Below are 23,816 nucleotides of genomic sequence, written 5' to 3'. Positions count from 1 at the left end.
GTGGCATCAAAAATCCAACTAGTCACTCCTGGCCGGGGTACCCTGGGGGAGTGGGGACCCCTTCAATCAAGGGGTCCCCCCCCCCCAGCCACCCAAGGGCCAGGGGTGAAGCCCGAGGCTGTCCCCCCCCATCCAATGGGCTGCGGATGGGGAGGCTGATAGCCTTTGTTGTAAAAGAAAAGATATTGTTTTTAGTAGCAGTACTACAAGGCCCAGCAAGCCTCCCCCGCATGCTGGTACTTGGAGAACCACAAGTACCAGAATGCGACGGAAAAACGGGCCCGCTGGTACCTGTAGTACTACTACTAAAAAAATACCCAAAAAAAGACAAGACACACACACCGTGAAAGTATAATTTTATTACATACATACTGTAACACTGTAGGGGTGCAAGGTGCCTTTTCCTGGGGAATATGGCCGCACGCAGCAGCTGAGGAACAACACAAGTCCAGTTTCTGGTACAACTGACCCCGGCCAGTTTTATTGAAACAGAAAATAAAACAAACCCCAAAATAAAAATACCTTGCCTGTCCGGCACTAACTAAACATAAGATGTTCCTAACTGTCACTAAACAAAACACAGAGTTCTTCAGTACATACTGTATAGCCACAGGCGTGCGCAGAGACTGACTGGAGGGTGCCGCTCCGGACTCCCCCCCCCCCCTTCACGGCATTATAGTGATCTCTCACCTCCCCTGTCCTGGATATAGACTGCTCACCTGGTCCGCTCACCTGGGCCGCCCAGGTGAGCAGTTTATATCCAGGACAGGGGAGGTGAGAGAACACTATAATGCCGTGGAGGGGGGGAAGTCCGGAGCGGCACCCGCCAGTCAGTCTCTGCGCACGCCTGTGTGTATAGCTTACTTGCATCAGAAAGCGTGTCTCTCACACACAGATCCTGCAGCCTTCCCAGGCAGTCTGCCCATACTAATCAGGTTAGAAGCACTATATCACTCTTACACAGCTGAAACCCTGATTAGCCCTCTGTGAGGCCAAAGACCCGAACTGGGCCCAATGTCTAGAACTCGCCTTATCTCTCTCTCAGAGCCTTTACCCAGCTTTTACAGCAAACTGAAAAGGTTCAGACAAAACAAAAAGCATTTTTCCTAGAAGTTAACATTTTCTAAAACATGTAAGACAAGAACCTGGGACAAATATACCTGCCCTCAAACACTATCCCAGTGTTCTTGTCACATATCCCCCTCCCCTGTTTCGACCTAGGGGCCGGAACACTTGTAGCCCCCAAACAGAAGATGCGAGACAATGCATCTGTGTTGGCCAATTGTGTTCCCGGTCTATGTTCGACAGTAAACTTAAAGTCCTGCAACGCTAGAAACCATCTAGTTACACGAGCATTCTTGCCTCTATTTACATACATCCATTTTAAAGGGGCATGGTCTGTCACTAGTCTGAATTGTCTACCCAAGAGGTAATATCTCAAGGTATCTAGTGCCCACTTAATGGCCAAAGCCTCCTTTTCCACAATGGCATACCTTTTTTCATGCTCATTGAGTTTCCTACTCAAATAAATGATAGGGTGTTCGTCCCCATCTCTGGTTTGGGACAGCACAGCACCTATCCCTACCTCTGAGGCATCTGTCTGTACCACAAATTCTTTTGAAAAATCTGGTGTTATCAACACCGGTTGTGAACACAAAGCCACTTTTAACGCTTGGAACGCCTTTTCTGCATCAGGGTTCCATTTCACCACATTTGACTGCTTCCCTTTGGTAAGGTCTGACAACGGCACCGCTGTGGTCGCAAAATTAGGAATAAACCGTCTATAGTACCCAGTAATTCCCAAAAAAGCCCTTACCTGTTTTTTATTCACTGGACGAGGCCAGTTTTGAATAGCATCAACTTTATTCAATTGGGGCCTAATCAGACCTCTGCCTATGGTGAAGCCCAAGTATTTGACCTCCTCTATTGCGAGGCAGCACTTCTTTGGGTTAGCAGTTAACCCTGCCTCTCTGATTGAGTCCAGTACTGCTTGTACTTTAACCAAATGTGACCCCCAGTCTGTACTGTGAATTACCACATCATCCAAATAGGCAGCTGCATATTTTCTATGGGGCCTCAAAATTTTACCCATCGCCCGTTGAAAGGTTGCTGGAGCCCCATGCAACCCAAAGGGTAACATCTTATACTGGTACAGCCCCTCCGGAACCGAAAAGGCTGTTTTTTCTTTGGCGCTATCAGATAAAGGTATTTGCCAGTAACCTTTGGTCAGGTCCAATGTGGTGAGAAACCTGGCTGTTCCCAGCCTTTCTACAAGCTCATCCACACGGGGCATGGGGTATGCGTCAAACTTGGACACCTCATTTAACTTACGAAAGTCATTACAGAAGCGTATGCTACCGTCGGGCTTCGGGATGAGCACTATGGGACTGGACCACTCACTGTTAGACTCCTCTATGACTCCAAGTTCTAACATGGTTTTAACTTCCTTAGAAATAGCTTCTCGCTGAGCTTCAGGAATCCTATATGGCTTTAAATGAACCCTGACCCCTGGTTCTGTGACAATGTCATGTTTTATTATGGTCGTTCGGCCAGGCAGCTCTGAAAATACCTCCCTATTTTGGATGAGAAATTCTTTAACCTGATTGTTCTGATCAGCTGATAATGTCTCTGACACCTTCACTGCGGGAAGCAACCGGGGTGAAGACACCGAAGGGCAAGGCTCCGCTGACAGAGACAACCTATCTTTCCAGGGTTTGATTAAGTTAACATGGTAGATCTGTTCGGGTTTTCTCTTTCCCGGTTGGTATACTTTGTAATTAACCTCATTCACTTTTTCCCTAATCTCAAATGGACCCTGCCATTTAGCTAGGAATTTGCTTTCCACAGTGGGTACCAAAACAAGAACTCTATCTCCAGGAGCAAATTCCCGTATCTTGGCACTCCGGTTATAGACCCTCTGTTGAGCACTTTGGGCCTGTTCCATGTGCTCTCTGACAACAGGTACCACGGCTGCAATCCTATCCTGCATTTGTGTTACATGCTCAATAACGCTTCTATAAGGAGTGGGCTGTCCTTCCCACGTCTCTTTGGCAACATCCAACAGCCCTCTGGGGTGTCTACCATACAACAAATCAAATGGAGAAAACCCCGTAGAGGACTGAGGAACTTCTCTGATGGCCATTAACAAGTAGGGCAACAAACAATCCCAGTTTTTCCCATCTCTCTCAACAACCTTTTTTAACATACTTTTTAATGTTTTATTAAACCTTTCCACCAACCCGTCAGTTTGGGGATTGTAGATGGACGTCCTGAGGTGAGTGACCTTAAATAACTTGCACAATTCTTTCATGATCCTTGACATAAATGGAGTACCTTGGTCAGTCAAAATTTCTTTTGGTATTCCCACTCTACTAAATACCTGCACCAGCTCCCTAGCTATCGCCTTGGTTGTGATAGTGCGTAAAGGGACAGCCTCAGGATATCGAGTGGCATAGTCCATAATTACCAGGATATACTGATGGCCCCGAGCAGACTTTAACAAGGGCCCCACGAGATCCATGGCTATTCTGTCAAACGGGACCTCTATAATAGGCATGGGAACTAGTGGGCTCCTGAAATGGGGTCTAGGGGCATGATACTGGCATTCAGGACAGGAAGAACAATATTCAGACACTTCTTTATAAACCCCTGGCCAAAAGAACCTTTGTAAAACTCTTTCAGTGGTTTTTTCTGCCCCTAAATGTCCTGCGGTAACGTGACTATGAGCTAAATCTAGTACCGTTCTCCGATAAGGCTGGGGAACTACCAGCTGTTCCACCACATCCTCACCCCTTTTGACAATGTGGTACAAGAGCTCATTACAGATGGCCATGTGGGGATACGTAACCCTGTCACCTGGTACCACAGGTTCCCCATTAACAATCTTAACATTCTCTCTAGCCTTTATTAAGGTAGGATCCTTTAACTGTTCAGACGCAAACAGATCCTTCTTTACCTCCAGGTCAGGCACGCTTTCAGTTCTAACTACTATGTCTCTGTTCCCGGCAAGAGGGTCCTCACTGGACTCCCCATCTGTCACTTCCCCAGCCAAACTAGCAAAAGGCAAAGGGCAAGAAAGTTCCGAAGACCCACGTACATCCATAAAATCACCGGTATTATCAACTGGCTTTTTACTTCTCACATCTGTTGATAACCGTGATTCCCACAGTTTCCAAAAATGAGGAAAATCCCTCCCTATTATGGCCTCATGCACCAAGGTAGGGACCAGTCCCACTTTAACCATTGCTGACCCACAACAAGTTTCTATATTCACCTCAGCAGTGGCATAATGTTGGGTATCCCCATGTATGCAAGTTACCCCAATAGGTATTTGCTGGACCTTTAAGGGGTTCACTAACCCAGCTTTCACGAGGGTAACTAAACTTCCTGAATCTAGCAAGGCCTCTACCCGGTTACCTTCTAAGAACACATCACACATTTGTTTTTCCAGCTCAGGTGAAGGTACCACAGTACAGGCTAACCTAGCAAAGAAAGACATTCTGCGACATTCAAAGGCAGCATCACATTGCATGGGTTCTTGCGTGACTGGGCAATTGGCAATAACATGACCTGGCATACCACACCTAAAACATTTAACCACACGATTATCAACCCATTTGGGCAGCATAGACCGTTCTAGCCCCATTGGCCTGTTTCCAGGGCCAGTGTTTACAGTCTCTCCAGCCTTGCGTTCTCTTAACCGCCCAGCAACGTTTTCCCACGGAACAGTCTTACCAGTCTTTACTGAAGGGCGCTGTCGAGGATCTATGGGTTGCTGGGTGGTCATCAGTAGTTCCTCTGCTGCCAAATACCTCTCTACCATGTCCACTAATTGGTCAGCAGTACCCGGGTTTCCATGGCTCACCCACTTGCGCAGGACCATGGGCAAAGATCTCAAGTAGCGGTCCATGACGACTCTTTCCACCATCTGGGGACCAGTTAATGTCTCTGGCTGTAGCCATTTTTTTGTTAGCTGAATAAGGTCGTGCATCTGGGAGCGCGGAGGCTTCTCCATGGCGTACAGCCAACGGTGCACCCGTTGTGCTCGTACTGACAGCGTGACTCCCAGGCGGGTCAGGATCTCAGTCTTTAGTTTATCATAGTCCCGAGCCTCAGCAGGGCTTAAATCAAAGTAAGCTTTTTGGGGCTCACCTGACAGGAAAGGTGCCAGCAGACTGGCCCACTGTGCTTTCGGCCAGTTCTCACGCTCGGCAGTCCTTTCAAACGTGGTCAGATAGGCCTCCACATCATCAGCCTCTGTCATTTTCTGCAGGAAGTGACTGGCTCGTATAGAACTAGAGCTGGTTGGAGCACTGACGGCCACATCTCCAACCCGAGCTGCAAGTCTCTGCACCACTTCTGCTAAGGCCTCTCTATCCTGACGCTGTTGCCTGTAAAGTTCATCAACAACTGCCTGCTGTTGTCTCTTATTTTCCTCCATTGCCACCTGCTGTAGTCTCCAATTTTCCTCCATTGCCACCTGCTGCTGTCGGTTGGCCTCCTGCTGAGCCGCTGTAGCTTGCAGCAAGGCTTTAAGCAGATCCTCCATGTCAACAGATTTTTCAGGCGGCTTTGCAGCTGCTTTCACCCAGGACATATATCAAACCCTCAGGGGTGAGTCTCAGTAACTTCACACTGGGCTGTATCTGCATAAACCACCGTTTTCTGCAGGCCTCACAAAGCTGCTGCTTTCACTTATGCGCAGAACGGTGTGCTCGCATTCTCCACCAAGTTGTAACACTGTAGGGGTGCAAGGTGCCTTTTCCTGGGGAATATGGCCGCACGCAGCAGCTGAGGAACAACACAAGTCCAGTTTCTGGTACAACTGACCCCGGCCAGTTTTATTGAAACAGAAAATAAAACAAACCCCAAAATAAAAATACCTTGCCTGTCCGGCACTAACTAAACATAAGATGTTCCTAACTGTCACTAAACAAAACACAGAGTTCTTCAGTACATACTGTATAGCTTACTTGCATCAGAAAGCGTGTCTCTCACACACAGATCCTGCAGCCTTCCCAGGCAGTCTGCCCATACTAATCAGGTTAGAAGCACTATATCACTCTTACACAGCTGAAACCCTGATTAGCCCTCTGTGAGGCCAAAGACCCGAACTGGGCCCAATGTCTAGAACTCGCCTTATCTCTCTCTCAGAGCCTTTACCCAGCTTTTACAGCAAACTGAAAAGGTTCAGACAAAACAAAAAGCATTTTTCCTAGAAGTTAACATTTTCTAAAACATGTAAGACAAGAACCTGGGACAAATATACCTGCCCTCAAACACTATCCCAGTGTTCTTGTCACAATACATACACACATACATACATACTTACCTTAAGTTCCCACGCAGGTCGGTCCTCTTCTCCAGTAGAATCCAAGGGGTACCTGTTGAAGAAATTATACTCACGAGATCCAGGGGTCCAGGCTCCTCGGGAAATCCAGGGGTAATCCACGTACTTGAAAAAAATAACAAAACGGTGTCCCAACCACGAACTGAAAGGGGACCCATGTTTGCACATGGGTCACCTTTCCACGAATGCCAGAAACCCACTTTGACTTCTGTCTAAGTGGGTTTCTTCAGCCAATCAGGGAGCGCCACTTTGTAGCACTCTCCTGATCAGCTGTGTGCTCCTGTCCTCACTTTCTGCTCAGCGGTGACGTCACTTTAGGTCAACCGCAGGGCAGAAAGTTCCCATCATTGGTTACAATGTAGCGCATAGGCGCTACATTGTAACACTGCCGTGTGCTGCCTGTCAGTGAGGACAGGAGCACACAGCTGACCAGGAGAGTGCTACAACGTGGCGCTCCCTGATTGGCTGAAGAAACCCACTTAGACAGAAGTCAAAGTGGGTTTCTGGCATTCGTGGAAAGGTGACCCATGTGCAAACATGGGTCCCCTTTCAGTTCGTGGTCGGGACACCGTTTTGTTAATTTTTTCAAGTACGTGGATTACCCCTGGATTTCCCGAGGAGCCTGGACCCCTGGATCTCGTGAGTATAATTTCTTCAACAGGTACCCCTTGGATTCTACTGGAGAAGAGGACCGACCTGCGTGGGAACTTAAGGTAAGTATGTATGTATGTGTGTATGTATGTATGTATGTAATAAAATTATACTTTCACGGTGTGTGTGTCTTGTCTTTTTTGGGGTATTTTTTTAGTAGTAGTACTACAGGTACCAGCGGGCCCGTTTTTCCGTCGCATGCTGGTACTTGTGGTTCTCCAAGTACCAGCATGCGGGGGAGGCTTGCTGGGCCTTGTAGTACTGCTACTAAAAACATATCTTTTCTTTTACAACAAAGGCTATCAGCCTCCCCATCCGCAGCCCATTGGATGGGGGGGGACAGCCTCGGGCTTCACCCCTGGCCCTTGGGTGGCTGGGGGGGGGGACCCCTTGATTGAAGGGGTCCCCACTCCCCCAGGGTACCCCGGCCAGGAGTGACTAGTTGGATTTTTGATGCCACGGCCGCAGGGCACTATATAAAAGTGACCCCCGGCTGTGGCATTATCTGTCCAGCTAGTGGAGCCCGGTGCTGGTTTTAAAAATACGGGGGACCCCTACTCTTTTTGTCCCCCGTATTTTTGGGACCAGGACCAGGCGCAGAGCCCGATGCTGGTTGCTTAAATATGGGGGAACCCCTGTCATTTTTTTTCCCATATTTCGGCAACCAGGATCGGCTCAAAGAGCCCGAGGCTGGTTATGCTTAGGAGGGGGGACCCCACGCAATTTTTTTTGAAAAAATAAGCACTTTCCCACCCCTTCCCACTGATATACATGCACGGATCTCATGGATCCGTGCATGCCTATCCAATCACGAATAAAAAAAAAAGGTCTGGTTTTTTTTAGCACTTTTTTACGAGTTGTAATTTTTCACGGCAGTGTTTGTTTGTTTTTTGCTTTGCACTTCTTAGTAAATGACCGAGATTCATACTTAAACAGCCGCGTTTTGACCGATGGTGTATTCATTCGTAATTTTTTACTTGGACTTGCAAAAAATTACGAATGCCCTCATCTCTGCCGTGATTAGTGTTTAGTAAATTACCGAGATGACACTTTGATGAAAAAACGGCATCTCGGTCAAAATCGGGAGCTTAGTAAATTTCCCCCTAAGAAAGTGAAGTTTTCCTTTCACACATAAATTCAAGCCTAGTTTCCAGATTTTTGGTCCTTTCGGAATCAAGGAAAAGCAAAAGTAAAGGGTAATGGCAAACAGTCCCAATCCAACAAGTCTGGTAAGACTAAAAGATATTGGGCTACCAGAGGACCGGTTTCCAAATCAGAACATAAGCCATCAACCTGATGGTGCGGGTCTCCACCTGGGGGAAACCAGGGTGGGAGGCTGACTTCTTCAGTTTGCACAGATCTGGCAGCAGTCTACTACAGATGCCTGGGTGCAAGAAGAGGTATCTCACGGTTATGATCTACAGCCACACCACACTGGACATGCCCAATCTTGTCTGGTCTTGGAAGCTAAGCAGTGTTGGTCCGGGTTACTACTTGGATGGTAAACCATCTGGGAATACCAGGTGCAGTAGGTGTTTTCAAGAAACACCTTCATCAGAGGTTTTGTACCAGCCCGTCTTCAGTGGAAATGAAGACCAGGGCTTTGCAAGAGGCAGTTCAGGAGTTGCTTCAGTCAGGAGTGATAATTCCAGTTCCTCCTTCACAACGAGGACAGGGTTTTTATTCCAACCTGCTTTTAGTCCAGAAGCCAAATGGGTCGTTCCGGCCCATACTCAATATCAAGTACATTTGGGTGCCTCATGTTTCATATGGAGACTTTACGTTCCATTATTTTGGCCATGGAGCAGGAGGATTTTATGGTATCCCTGGATATCCAGGATGCTTATCTACATACAAACAAAAATGAGACAGCGCTACCAACCTTGGTTTTGAGATTTAGGTTTATCTTTTTATAGTATACATGCACAAAGATGACAAAAAATATATAAAATATAAACAAAAAGATACCGGCCAGTATCACACTAATATGATTAATATAATTAAAATTTAATCATAAAATACAATTCTTAATTAATTGCAACTCTATTTGAAAAAAAATCTTTTTATAGTATTAGCCTATCATTCAATAATAGTGCCAATAATAATTCATACATAAAATTGCCCTAGCGAATTAATGACAAGAATATATAACTCTGGACTTTATAATGAAGAGTGCTGTACTAACAGTCACGGTAATTAGCACAATGAATTAATATGCCCCAATGAGCAAGCATATATTCCCTTATCCAGGCAGCCTTTCAATCATCCATATATGGCAAGGTTAGTATTGTTATGTAGCCACACAAGATTCTCTCAACCCAAATAGAAGAAGCAGAATTTCATGAATAATGTCCTGTGAGACTTGCAAGGATTAACAGCCAATTGCCAGGAATAGAAGCAGAGTTAGTAGATTAGGTTAGCCCCTGTTTTGCATTGATCCAGGATTAGAGCACATTTTGCCAAAGCACTCAACATAGATATTATCCTTTCTGGCTGCACAAGCTAGCAGCATATGATTCACGGGGTCACCAAAGCTTCACAGCACTCATAACCCTGTGCACTAGGGTATGAGTAATAACAGTTCACCGGCCGGTAAATTAAAGTTGTGAGCCACACACCCGATAATGCAGGGGGTGAGAGACTGTCTCTTAACTCACAGTACTTGTCTTTATCCCTCTCAAATGCGTTTCTCCGCCTCAGGGTCCGTTTTCAGCGGCTTCATCAGTGTCCGAACACTGATGAAGCCGCTGAAAACGGACCCTGAGGCGGAGAAACGCGTTTGAGAGGGATAAAGACAAGTACTGTGAGTTAAGAGACAGTCTCTCACCCCCTGCATTATCGGGTGTGTGGCTCACAACTTTCATTTACCGGCCGGTGAACTGTTATTACTCATACCCTAGTGCACAGGGTTATGAGTGCTGTGAAGCTTTGGTGACCCCGTGAATCATATGCTGCTAGCTTGTGCAGCCAGAAAGGATAATATCTATGTTGAGTGCTTTGGCAAAATGTGCTCTAATCCTGGATCAATGCAAAACAGGGGCTAACCTAATCTACTAACTCTGCTTCTATTCCTGGCGATTGGCTGTTAATCCTTGCAAGTCTCACAGGACATTATTCATGAAATTCTGCTTCTTCTATTTGGGTTGAGAGAATCTTGTGTGGCTACATAACAATACTAACCTTGCCATATATGGATGATTGAAAGGCTGCCTGGATAAGGGAATATATGCTTGCTCATTGGGGCATATTAATTCATTGTGCTAATTACCGGGACTGTTAGTACAGCACTCTTCATTATAAAGTCCAGAGTTATATATTCTTGTCATTAATTCGCTAGGGCAATTTTATGTATGAATTATTATTGGCACTATTATTGAATGATAGGCTAATACTATAAAAATATTTTTTTCAAATAGAGTTGCAATTAATTAAGAATTGTATTTTATGATTAAATTTTAATTATATTAATCATATTAGTGTGATACTGGCCGGTATCTTTTTGTTTATATTTTATATATTTTTTGTCATCTTTGTGCATGTATACTATAAAAAGATAAACCTAAATCTCAAAACCAAGGTTGGTAGCGCTGTCTCATTTTTGTTTGTATATTCTTCTTTGGAGGGTTTTTGGATCATCCCTCAGAGTTCAGCTGCTCTCACTCTGGTTAGTGATTAGCGCCAGGTGCATATCCATTTCCTTGCTTATCTACATGTTCTTATAGCACTGTCCCATCAGGCTATCTCGGGTTTGCTATCCTCCAGCATCATTTTCAGTTTCAGGCCCTACCATTTGGACTGACCACAGCTGCCAGAGTAATCACCAAAATTATGGTGGTGATTGCATGTTATCTCCGTTAGCAGGGGATAAGGATTTTTCCATACCTTGACGACTTATTAATCCTGGCACAGTCTCAGGAATTGTTCAGTGTCATCTGCCACAGACAACAGCTTGTTACAGAGATACGGTTGGCTCATAAATTGGGCAAAGTCGTCTCTAGTTCCGTCACAACGGATGACTCACTTGGGGGCTGTTTTGGAATTGGGTATTCAGAGAGTAATTTTACCTCTGAACAAAATATCCAAAATTCATTTAAGGGTTCAGGTGTTGCTACACAGGCAAACAGTATCTATTTATGCGGTAATGCGTGTGATGGGTTTGATGGTGTAGACATTCGACATGATGGAGTATACTCAGTTCCACTCGATACAACTGCAACGTCTGATCCTTTCCAAGTGGAATGGTTTTCATCATACAAAAATAAAGCGCAGATTATGGTCTTCCTCTGGAAGTTAGGTGGTCAATAGCTTGGTGGTTACAGACATCCTATCTGGACAAAGGTAGACTCTATTGGATATCAATTTGGGAAACTGACAGTGGATGCCAGCCTGCAGGGCTGGGGAGCAGTGTCAGGAAGGAGTTGTTTCGAGGGGCAGTGGACCAAGGAAGAAAGTTGCCTGCCAATAATTATATTGGAACTTAGGGCCATATATATGGCATTTATTCAGGCAAAGAATATCCTTCTGATGAAATCAATTCGAATCCGCTCGGACATTGCAATGGCAGTAGCATACCTCAACCATCAGGGAGGAACTCACAGCCAAAACACAATGAAGAAGGTAAGTCACACGTTAAGGTGGGCAGACCTTCATTATCCAGCTTTGTCCACAGTATTCATTCCGGGAGTCCTAAACTAGGAAGCGGATTTTCTCAGTCGACACGCCATTCATGCAAACGAATGGGCTTTATACTCCAAGGTCTTACAAACTCTGGTAGACAATGGGGGTTACCGGAGATAGATCTCATGGCGTCCCGTCAGAACAACAAAGTTTCCGCATATGGGTCAAGAACAAAGGATCCGAGAGCGACCTTTGTGGATGACTTGTCAACTTTCGGCTCGCTCATGTGTTTACACCAATCGCCCTTGAACCATGTTGATGCGAAAGGTAAGACAAGGGTGCCATGATACTAATAGCTCAAGCTTGGTCCAGAAGACATTGGTGCACAGATCTGCAGAGGATGTCGATGGATACTCCATTTTTACTCCCTCAACGTCCAGATCTACGGTCTCGGAATCCTTGCTATCACAAGCACCTGGATCAACTGTCTTTGACGGCGTGGCTCTTGAGACTTCCATCCTGAAGGCATGAGGATTCTCACAACAGGTAATTCAAACTATGCTCAGAGCAAGGAAACCTTCCTCAGCTTGCATTTATCACCAAATATGGCAAGCCTATATTCAATGGTGCAGTGATCAAAAATTTGACCCATGTTTTTTTTGCGTTTCCAGAGTCTTAGCATTCCTTCAAGCAGGAATGCATAAAGGTTTACGGGTGGCTTCCTTGAGAGTACAAGTGTCAGCATTGACTGTATGGATGCAAAAGAAAATTGCTAATTTGCAGGATGTGCGCACTTTTTTCCAGGGAATGTTGCACATTCAGCCTCCTTTTGTTCCTCCTACAAGGCCTTGGGACTTAAGCTTAGTCCTAAAGGACCTTCAAGTTGCTCCATTTGAACCACTAAAAAGAGTGGATCTTAAATGGTTGACAGCTTAAGTTCTCTTACTACTGGCTATTGCTTCAGTTAGAAGAGTTTCAGATTTAGGGGCATTGTTATGTCGCCCTCCATTTCTGATTTTTTATCCAGATAGAGCAGTTCCTAGAACCAAATCTGGGTATCTTCCTAAAGTGGTGTGTAAATTCCACCTTAACGAAGAAATTGTAGTCTCGGCCTTCCAGGGGCCGGACCTTTCTACTGGAGATGCATCGTTGGACGTAGTCCGTGCTTTAAGGATCTACGTGGATCGTAGCAGTGCCATCAGAAAGACAGACACTCTCTTCGTTCTCTACGGATTTCACAAGAGAGGATGGCCTGCTGATAAGCAGGCACTGGCAAAGTGGCTTTGGATGAAAATTTCAGAAGCATACTCTCAAGCTGATCTCCCTGTTTTGGCTAATGTCTCTGCTCATTCTACTCGTAAGGTAGGTCCATTATGGGCAGCACAACTTGGTGCTTCAGGAGAATAGATATGTTAGGTAGCCACATGGTCTCCATTAACACATTCATTAGACATTATGCCTTTGATACCTTTGCCTCTCAGGACGCTGAATTCGGGCGAAGGATTCTCCTGTCCAATCAGGAGCTTCCCCATTGCTTTGGGACATCCCAGTGTTATCCTGTGGATAACCTGTGGACCCTGCCGGAGAAATTTTAGGTATGGTAAAACTTACCGTTAATAACGTTATTTCTCCTAAGTCCACAGGGATCCCACCCTGACGCACCTGATTTGAGGATCCTTTTACTCACTAACCTCTTCCTTCTTGTACGGAAGGGTGTGCATGTGTGTTCTTCTTGCCTGATTAGGGCTCTCTATGATGCTCCTGCCTTGAGCTTTGGAAAATCAACTGATTTGCCTGAGCCAGAGGCGGGATATATGGACGGGTCCGTTGCATGCTGGGAGGCCGAAAGCTTTGACCGATTGGTGCAAATCCGCCGTCGCGTCATCCTATCCCAATGTTATCCTGTGGATCCTGTGAACTTAGGAGAAATAACGTTATCAACGGTAAGTTTTGCCATAACGAATATTTTCACGCACCTAAAATCAAGGTTTCAGGTGCGTAAACTGCAAAATCATTGCAAAATCATTGGGATTTTCCCACACATGAACCCCCGATTTTGCCATTTTCTTGCAGACTTTATCTTGCAGCTCATGGAGCTGTGAGGTTCAGTCCACTCTCAGGCATTCACATTCGGGGTAATCCCACTAACTAATATCTCCCTTAGCCTGTATACTGTATAGGACAACTAGGCAGTTGCATAGGACTGCAGTGTTCAGGAGGTACCAAGGTGTTGTATGCAAATTTTATTTACTTTACATTGGGAGTTTTGTTTAGAATGTCTGAGGGGTTTTAGTTAGAGGGATATGGACATATAGGAAGGAATATTCCAGATGGAAGGGAAGGGGTTGTGGTTCTGTGAGTCACGGGGCAACCCCTGTACAGGGGTGCTGAGAGAGGGCAGATAAAGGGGTGCAGATTAGGCTCTCCCACTGATGTCACAACCACACCCACCGCGGCGTGTGCCACTACTTACCAACTGCGTGCAGCATAGGAACATAAACCACAAGCGGATGTACCTGCGCCTCGACCGGTGGCTGCACCCTCCCCCAATACCTATGTCCACCTAATGTGTTGCCGATCATGACCCTGTGATGTAATGCTGCAATTCGCTGTATTACATTGTTGGAGTCCGGCCCATGATGACGCGATTCACTGGAGAAGTGGGCAGGATGCGATAGCTTGGTCTGCTCTCCTGGGAGCCGGGAGAACTACCCCAAATTTGGGCATCTCCTGGAAATTCCAGTGGAGCATGCAGTTATCGGGAGGACATACAAACTCCATGCAAGCCTGCTGACATTATTAAGGCTGGCCTCACGCAGTGACACAGTTTGATCTGCCACTTGGCATGAGTGGGTGGCCATATTGCACCACACGCACAGGCTGACAGTGCTGACCTTTGGCCAGATAATGCCAATGTAACCTCCCTGGCTCCCCTGCTTGGTACTGAAAAGATCAGAGAGGGGGCCCCTTCTGAGCATGTGCAGTCCAACACATGGGGGATGCAGAGAAGAGACCTCCACTATGTTTTTTAAAGAGAAGTGCCCAGTTCCCCTCACCTCCAGCGCCGCGCCACCTGTGCCCACAACAGTTCCCCAACTGACGATAATTCCCAGACAGTTATAATTGGATTGTTATTGGGCACTTTAAGTCACACAGACTGCCATATTGAATACAGATGCCAGATATCGCTGCGTTACCACCGTAATGCATTGTCAGCGTCACAGGTGCATCAGTGATTTCCTCATCCACCACCATATAGCTCATAACATATAAGTATATACTATTAAGCTGCTTTCACATCGCAAACCCTGCTTTTAAAACGTTTCTTAAAACGGGTCTGAGCAGTTAAACCCCCTTCACATCGCATGTTGTAACCAGTATATTACCATTTCATTACCGTTTTGATACCTTTCACACTGAACCCGTTTCACCCATAGAAAACAGTGGTTGTCATTGTAAATGGACTTTTCTGGCCCACACATTATTATTAATTATTAATAATTTGGCTTGTCGTACGATGGAACCCAGCAGCTTCAAGCATCTTTACCATGTTTTTGTAGATTACTGCATCCTTCACTGTCCCAGTGATTTGTCTACATATTTCTTCATCCCCTCTGATCCTAAGCAGCTCCCTAACCTCCTCATCACTCCAATTTGCCATTTTAAACTGTATTCTGTATAATAAAACGCTCCCTTCACTCTCATGTGTTTCCTCCAGTTTATTTCCTGCTTCTGCCTGGTGACATCACGCATGGAGACAGCCAATCACCTTCTGTGGTTTGGAAATACCGTTTCTGAGCCTTTCACGCTGCACAATGAAACGGGTCTGAACCGTGTAGGACCCTGCTTTTTAACCGTTTCAAAATACCAGTATTTTGAAAACGGTAAATTCAAGGTGGCCCTTTCACACCGCAGCTAGAACCGTTTTGGAAGGCTTAATAATCGGCAATTTACCGGGTTAAAGCTGCGGTGTGAAAGGGGTTTTAGTAACATGAAACTATGCAGTTATTGACCTGGCACTGGTTTAAGACATTACAAGTTAATTCATAAAAACATTTCGGATTAAGTTGATTTAATGGGGCAGATTGCTGTTTTGGGATCTTTTAATGCTGCTGTATATTTTGTTGACTGCTGTTGTCAGTGTTCTTATTGAGGTCATATTGTAAAAGGATAGCACCATCTAGAGGCTGTGAGGAGGTAATGCAATGAAATTTAGTACTTTACCTGGAAAATGTATTTTTAGAAAGGCAAATAAATAATATTACAAAGGAGCATATTTATTATGAAATATTCTTGGGATACCCCCGAAAACACCTGCTTTCTGGTGGTGCTTGCATGAAGCCCTGGATGTATGCATAGGGGACGCAGCAGAAATTGGAGATTTGGAAAATTACTGAAACCATGGCTTCAACCTGTGTTCTGTGTCCATATCTGTATGTAGGGTGACCATATTATCTCTTTTACCTGGGACGCTTAAACCAGGACTGTTAGTGTGCCTTGAGGACCGAGGTTGGGAATGCCTGACTTACCACAATAAAAAAAACATACAGAAGACAATGAAGCAAATATTTGGTTTAAGGCGGTGCTTCCCAAACACTGGGGCAGATGTATTAATCCTGGAGAAGTAATAAACCAGCGATAAGTGCCAGGTGATAAAGCACCAGCCAATCAGCTCCAATATGTAAATTTACAGTTAGGAGCTGATTGGCTGGTGTGTTATCACCTTGCACTTATCACTGCTTTATTACTTCTCCAGGCTTAATACATCTGCCCCACCAGCGGTGCAAGTATGCGGGTACGCTCGGGTACGGAGTACACTTAAGAATTTGGCAGCGGGTACTCAATACCACCTGCCACACACTTTGCCATTATTACAATTATAATGTGCCACAAAGCAACAAGACCATGGTGCTTGGCAGCATGACGGCTCCTCCCAGTTTGTCAGAGTTACTGGGAGTGCGACAGCCGTTGTATTTTCCTGTTATAATGGAGGCATTACTATATGTTGTTATTAAATTGGGGGCATTACTATATATTTCTATTATACTGGAGGTATCACTATATATTTCTATTATACTGGAGGTATCACTATATATTTCTATTATACTGGAGGTATCACTATATATTTCTATTATACTGGATGCATTACTATATATTTGTAGCCTTGCCTCCAGTTAAAAAAAAAAAGGGGGGGTGGGCTGTCGTGTGGCCACGCCGCTAGTGTCATGTAGCCACTCCCACTAGCAGCATGTGGCCATGCCCCTCACAACACATGACCACGCCCATTTTTCGTCACTCAGTACCACTAAGAAAATATTTCTACTTGCACCACTGTGCCCCACTGTCCTTAAGGATCCCTAAAGATGGCCACACAAGATGATCTGAACAACTAACCAACCACTGGCATCACTAGGATTGGTGTAACCTAGTGCAGTAACTCACGGTGTCACCCCCCCCCCCCCCCCCCATGTACCTCCTGCCATGCCAGACCATACAGAATCCTTAGTAATACTTTTTGCACTGATGTTAATAATCCGAATTTCCGTATATCGCTGAATGTAATGGCAAGAGCAGTAACATACACAACTAGTAAATTGAAAATTATACCAGTATATTACAATATCATATGCGCAGCCTAAATGTATTTACTCCTACTTCACCTCCTCTCCTATAACTCACAGTAAGATCATATTATGCAATATGCATCAAAATGTATGATTACATGTAAACCAATATGTCTATTATGAAGTGATTATAGAGAATGTCCTGCAGCAGGGGAGAGGGAAATCCTTCTTACTGCAGGGCCAACTCCTCCTCAGTAACCAGGAGCCGGCCGCTGCATTGTGATGTTATCGTGCAGCTCCCAATCCCGGCTTCCATCCTTTTTAGTGTCAACCCCTCTAATGGCGTCACCCGCGGCTGTCTGCACCCACTAGTGATGCCGCTTCATCCGACTAGTTGGCTGGTTGGGACCAAAATCTAGTAGGTATCCGTACTCCAGGTCGACAGCACAAAGGTCGACATGGACAAAAGGTCGACATGGACAAAAGGTCGACAGGAACAAGGTCGACATGGAAAAAGGTCGACATGAGTTTTTCACGATTTTTTTCTTTTTTTGAACCTTTTCATACTTAACGATCCACGTGGACTATGATTGGAACGGTAAAGTGTGCCGAGTGAAGCGGTAGCGGAGCGAAGGCACCATGCCCGAAGCATGGCGAGCGAACGCGGTGCACTAATTGGGGTTCCCGGTCACTCTACGAAGAAAATGACACCAAAAAAACATAAACTCATGTCGACCTTTTTCCATGTCGACCTTGTTCCTGTCGACCTTTTGCCCATGTCGACCTTTTGTCCACGTCGACCTAAGGTGTGTCGACCAATTGGCGTCGACCTAAGGTGTGTCGACCTTTGTGCTGTCGACCCTCAGTCCCTGACCCAATCTAGTAATGTATGGCAACAAATGACAATTGGATGGATTTAATTTAACCAACTTGTCTGAAGGACCTGATTTGTCTGTTTTCAGTGTTTGGGAACAAATGGGTGAATGTCATTACCAGATTTGTGTCCCAACCAATCAACTAGTCGAGTGGTTGGACAGATGATCTTTAGATGTGTGGCCAGATTAACAGCCCAGATTTAATAGGTATCTATGCATGAGCACAGATGTTCACAGCAACATGATAGAGGCACAATATAAGCTACCTGTTCCCAAGCATGGCTTTTCTTAAGACCTGGACTATTAGAGTGTCTTACGGATTGAGCTAGGAAACACTGTTTTTGTGAAATCAGGTTCCAACAAATCCTACTGTATATATTCTATCAATGTGAATGTAGATCAGTCTCTTTTTTAGCTTCCTGGAAAACCAGTACATTTATTTTTTAATCAGAATAAAAAAAGCATTAAATAATTACCCTGTGGCTACCTCCTGCTATACATTTTGGACCTGAGTCAGAGGTGGATGTAGTGGCGACGTCAGACGCAAGGAGCCCGTATTTTAAGTCGGTGGATGTGTCTGAGTCGCACTTAGATGTCATATAGGTAGATACAAGGTAGATATGAGATAGATATTAGGTAATTAGCAAGATATTAGCTATTTGATAGATAGATAGATAGATAGATAGATAGATAGATAGATAGATAGATAGATAGATAGATAGATAGATGGATCAAATGACATCTGGCCTGCAAGACTGGACAACAGGAATGTTTCTATATTATTTACGTATTGACGACCACTTAGAGTGGCCCAATCAATAACCCTTGACACTGTGAGGTTGATGTACCAAGCAGTGAAAAAATTGGAGATGTGGACCAGTGGAGCAGTTACCCATAGTAACCGATCAGCTTTGAAGTTGCATTCTTTTTCTTGCAAGTACATTCTATAAAATGATAGGTAGCAGCTGAATGGTTGCTATGGGCAACTTCTCAACTGTTTTAACTGCTTGATAGATTAACCCCTGTATGTCTTAAGCACAAGTTACAATATCATTATAAATGTTGTTTCTTAAGAGCAGTTATTTTATATACACCTAAAATATCGTTTCAGTTATTGGTAGAATATATACATTACTGGTGTGCTAAGTTCATTAGCGTTATAACTTAAAGCAAAGGGGAAGCGACAGAATAATAACTATAGTTTGTGTTTATATTACCATAAGAGACAAGGCCCAGCTGGTTGTTGGTGTAAGAAATGGAGAACCAGAAACTAAAGGGCCCTACACACTTGCCGATGTGTGTGGGCGATATGAACGATCTCGTTCAGTAATGAACGATAAATCATTCATATCGCTCAGTACGTGTGCACCAACAATGAATCATGCGCGTCCCCACGGTCGTTCAACGTTGGTTTTGCCTCGCTCGGCATAGCAAGCCAGTTTGGACGATAATTGACGTTAATCGTTGAATTGGAAACATCGGCAAGTGTGTAGGGCCTATTAGAAATTAGCAACATTATATAAATCTCTAAACATATCTCAGTAGGTATTATATACAGCCATGTCTGCGGGGAGGGTAAGATGGATGGCTTGCCCAGCTGCAGAGTACCCGGAGATTACTGTAAAGTATGAGCTGCAATGTAAGAATCTTCCAGTGTAATGGGAAACAATGAAATTCTGACCAATGGTCAGGATAGCAGAAATAGAAGCTCAAGTTGGCTTAACCTTGCATTGTCAACTCTGGGAATCTGGACACCAAGATCTCTTTTATTATCTGTCTAGAGCAGGCATGTCAAACCCATGTCATCCAGCTGTTGTGAAACTACAAGTCCCAGCATGCTTTACCAGCTGAACAGTGGAAGGTATGCTGGCAAAGCATGCTTGGTCTTGTAGTTTCACAATAGTTGTTGGGCCACGAGTTTGACATGCCTGGTCTAGAGGTTGTTTCATAGGGTCTTCAGAGTCTGTGTACAACTTTCTTCCAGGTCCACCAGGACAGAAGGGTTCCATTCCATGATTTGCTGTATTGGTCTCCAGGTCCCATATGATTACAAACTCCTAGTGCTAGTAGTCCTTCCATTCACCTCCTCTCCTACAGCCTCAGCCTCATCTCAGTAATGGTGTTGAATCTTCCAAGGATAATGAAGATAGTTCAGCACACAAAGAACGGATGGCCGGGCAGAACAATTCCGTGAAAGGAGATTATTAAACATGTCTAAGGCTTCTCTTGTAAACTTCTGCCAGAACACTGGTGGAGGAATGAGGCCTACATGCTTCTGCCAGTGCATATAGACCTGGTACCTCGTGTCCATCTCTACAGCTTTCTTCCAGGGCATGTATCCTGTTAATGCAATGTACAGGAGAACGCCAAGGGCCCAGGTATCTACACTGGGAGAAAGTATTAGGAACTCGTTCTGCTTCACGTCGCACATCTCTGGGGACATATAGGGGATAATGTTCGACTTCGATGATACAAAACTGCCCGCTTTCCTAGTTAAGCCAAAGTCGCCCAGTTTGATGTTATAGCAGTCTCTGTCCATAAGAAACACGTTGTCAGGCTTCAGGTCCATGTGCACCAATCCTCTACCATGCACGTAATCCAGAGCTGTGGAGAGCTGTGCCGCGCAGCGCTTTACTGCGTCCTCGGGAATGCCGACCTGCAAAGGGAGAAAATAAGATTTTACTTACCGATAAATCTATTTCTCGTAGTCCGTAGTGGATGCTGGGGACTCCGTCAGGACCATGGGGAATAGCGGCTCCGCAGGAGACAGGGCACAAAAGCAAGCTTTTAGGATCACATGGTGTGTACTGGCTCCTCCCCCTATGACCCTCCTCCAAGCCTCAGTTAGGTACTGTGCCCGGACGAGCGTACACAATAAGGAAGGATCTTGAATCCCGGGTAAGACCCAAACCAGCCACACCAATCACACCGTACAACTTGTGATCTGAACCCAGTTAACAGTATGATAACAATGAAGTAGCCTCTAAAAAAGATGGCTCACAACAATAATAACCCGATTTTTGTAACAATAACTATGTACAAGTAATGCAGACAATCCGCACTTGGGATGGGCGCCCAGCATCCACTACGGACTACGAGAAATAGATTTATCGGTAAGTAAAATCTTATTTTCTCTAACGTCCTAGTGGATGCTGGGGACTCCGTCAGGACCATGGGGATTATACCAAAGCTCCCAAACGGGCGGGAGAGTGCGGGTGACTCTGCAGCACCGAATGAGAGAACTCCAGGTCCTCCTCAGCCAGGGTATCAAATTTGTAGAATTTTACAAACGTGTTCCCCCCTGACCACGTAGCTGCTCGGCAAAATTTTAAAGCCGAGACCCCCTCGGGCATCCGCCCAAGATGAGCCCACCTTCCTTGTGGAATGGGCATTGACAGATTTTGGCTGTGGCAGGCCTGCCACAGACTGTGCAAGCTGAATTGTACTACAAATCCAACGAGCAATAGTCTGCTTAGAAGCAGGAGCACCCATCTTTTGGGGTGCATACAATATAAACAGCAAGTCAGACTTTCTGACTCCAGCCGTCCTGGAAATATATATATATATATATATATATATATCTATTTTTAGGGCCCCGACAACGTCTAGCAACTTGGAGTCCTCCAAGTCCCTAGTAGCCGCAGGCACCACAATATGTTGTTTCAGGCGAAACGCTGACACCACCTTAGGAAGAAACTGGGGACGAGTCCGCAGTTCTGCCCTGTCCGAATGGAAAAACAAATATGAGCTTTTTTTTTTTTTTTTAAAGACAAAGCCCCCAATTCTGACAATCGCCTGGCCGAGGCCAGGGCCACAACATGGTCCCTTTCCATGTGAGATATTTCAAATCCACAGATTTGATCGGTTCAAACCAATATGATTTGAGGAATCCCAACACTACGTTGAGATCCCACGGTGCCACTGGAGGCACACAAGGGGCTGTATATGCAATACTCCCTTGACAAACGTCTGGACTTCAGGAATTGAAGCCAATTTTTTCTGGAAGAAAATCTACAGGGCCGAAACTTGAACCTTAATGGACCCCAATTTGAGGCTCATAGACACTCCTGTTTTCAGGAAGTGCAGAAATCGACCTAGTTGAAATTTTTTCGTGGGGCCTTCCTGGCCTCACCCACGCAACATATTTTCACCACATGTGGTGATAACGTTGTGCGGTCACCTCCTTCCTGGCTTTGACCAGGGTAGGTATGACCTCTTCCGGAATGCCTTTTCCCTTAGGATCCGGCGTTCAACCGCCATGCCGTCAAACGCAGTCGCGGTAAGTCTTGGAACAGACAAGGTCCCTGCTGGAGCAGGTCCTTTCTTAGAGGCAGATGCCACGGTTCCTCTTGGAACAGACATGGTTCTTGCTGAAAGCAAATCCCATCTTAGCTCCCGAGGCCATTAGTCCTCTGTGAGCATCTCTTGAAGTTCCGGGTACCAAGTCCCTCTTGGCCAATCCGGAGCCACGAGTATAGTTCTTACTCCTCTACGTCTTATAATTCTCAATACCTTGGTTATGAGAAGCAGAAGAGGGAACACATACACCGACTGTTACACCCACGGTGTTACCAGGACGTCCACAGCTATCGCCTGAAGGTCTCGTGACCTGGCGCAATACCTGTCCCGTTTTTTGTTCGGGCGGGACGCCATCATTTCCACCTTTGGTCTTTCCCAACGGTTCACAATCATGCGGAAAACTTCCCGATGAAGTTCCCACTCTTCCGGGTGGAGGTCGTGCCTGCTGAGGAAGTCTGCTTCCCAGTCGTCCACTCCCGGAATGAACACTGCTGACAGTGCTATCACATGATTTTCCGTCTAGCGAAAAATCCTTGCAGTTTTGACCACTGCCCTCCTGCTTCTTGTGCCGCCCTATCTGTTTACGTGGGCGACTGCCGTGATGTTATCCCACTGGATCAATACCGGCTGACCTTGAAGCAGAGGCCTTGCTAAGCTTATAGCATTACAAATTTGCTCTTAGCTCCAGTATATTTATGTGGAGAGAATTCTCCAGACTTGATCACACTCCCTGGAAATTTTTTCCCTGTGTGACTGCTCCCCAGCCTCTCAGGCTGGCCTCCGTGGATACCAGCATCCAATCCTGAATGCCGAATCTGCGGCCCTCTAGAAGATGAGCACTCTGTAATCACCACAAGAGAGACACCCTTGTCCTTGGATATAGGGTTATCCGCTGATGCATCTGAAGATGCGATCCGGACCATTTGTCCAGCAGATCCCACTGAAGAGTTCTTGCGTGAAATCTGCCGAATGTAAGCGCTTCTTAATAAGCCACCATTTTTTACCAGGACTCTTGTGCAATGATGCACTGACACTTTTCCTGGTTTTAGGAGGATCCCGATTAGCTCGGATAACTCCCTGGCTTTCTCCTCTGGGAGAAACACCCTTTTCCTGGACTGTGTCCAGAATCATCCCTAGGACCAGCAGACGTGTCGTCGGAACAACTGCGGTTTTGGAATATTTAGAATCCACCCGTGCTGTCGTAGAACTACTTGAGATAGTGCTACTCCGACCTCCAACTGTTCTCTGGACCTTGTTCTTGTCAGGAGGTCGTCCATTTTCTTTGAAGACGAATCCTCATTTCGGTCATTACCTTGGTAAAGACCCGGGGTGCCTTGGACACTCCAACGGCATCGTCTGAAACTGATAGTGACAGTTCTGTACCACGAACCTGAGGTACCCTTGGTGAGAAAAACAAATTTTGGGACATGGAGGTAAGCATCCCTGATGTCCCGGGACACC

At 45.5% G+C, this 23,816-nt stretch overlaps 2 protein-coding genes and 1 pseudogene across 6 annotated transcripts in view; 2 read left to right on the top strand and 1 right to left on the bottom strand.

Moving 5' to 3' along the window:
• The window catches only part of LOC134908966 (protein eva-1 homolog C-like), a 600,054-nt gene that overhangs the window by 215,972 nt on the left and 360,266 nt on the right, over positions 1 to 23,816 (top strand). The window lies entirely within an intron of this gene.
• Positions 8,417 to 8,535, top strand: LOC134912239 (5S ribosomal RNA; annotated as a pseudogene).
• Positions 20,014 to 23,816, bottom strand: part of LOC134909216 (serine/threonine-protein kinase SBK1-like) — a 40,274-nt gene continuing 36,471 nt past the window's right edge. Inside the window, exon 4 of the mRNA XM_063915869.1 lies at positions 20,014 to 20,712. Coding sequence (XP_063771939.1) covers positions 20,167 to 20,712 — 546 coding nt within the window. The 3' untranslated portion in view covers positions 20,014 to 20,166. The remainder of the gene's footprint in view (positions 20,713 to 23,816) is intronic.

This window comes from Pseudophryne corroboree, chromosome 4, assembly GCF_028390025.1.
Source record: "Pseudophryne corroboree isolate aPseCor3 chromosome 4, aPseCor3.hap2, whole genome shotgun sequence".
NCBI classification, from domain to species: Eukaryota; Metazoa; Chordata; class Amphibia; order Anura; family Myobatrachidae; genus Pseudophryne; species Pseudophryne corroboree.
This window is presented reverse-complemented; position numbering and strand designations above follow the sequence as displayed.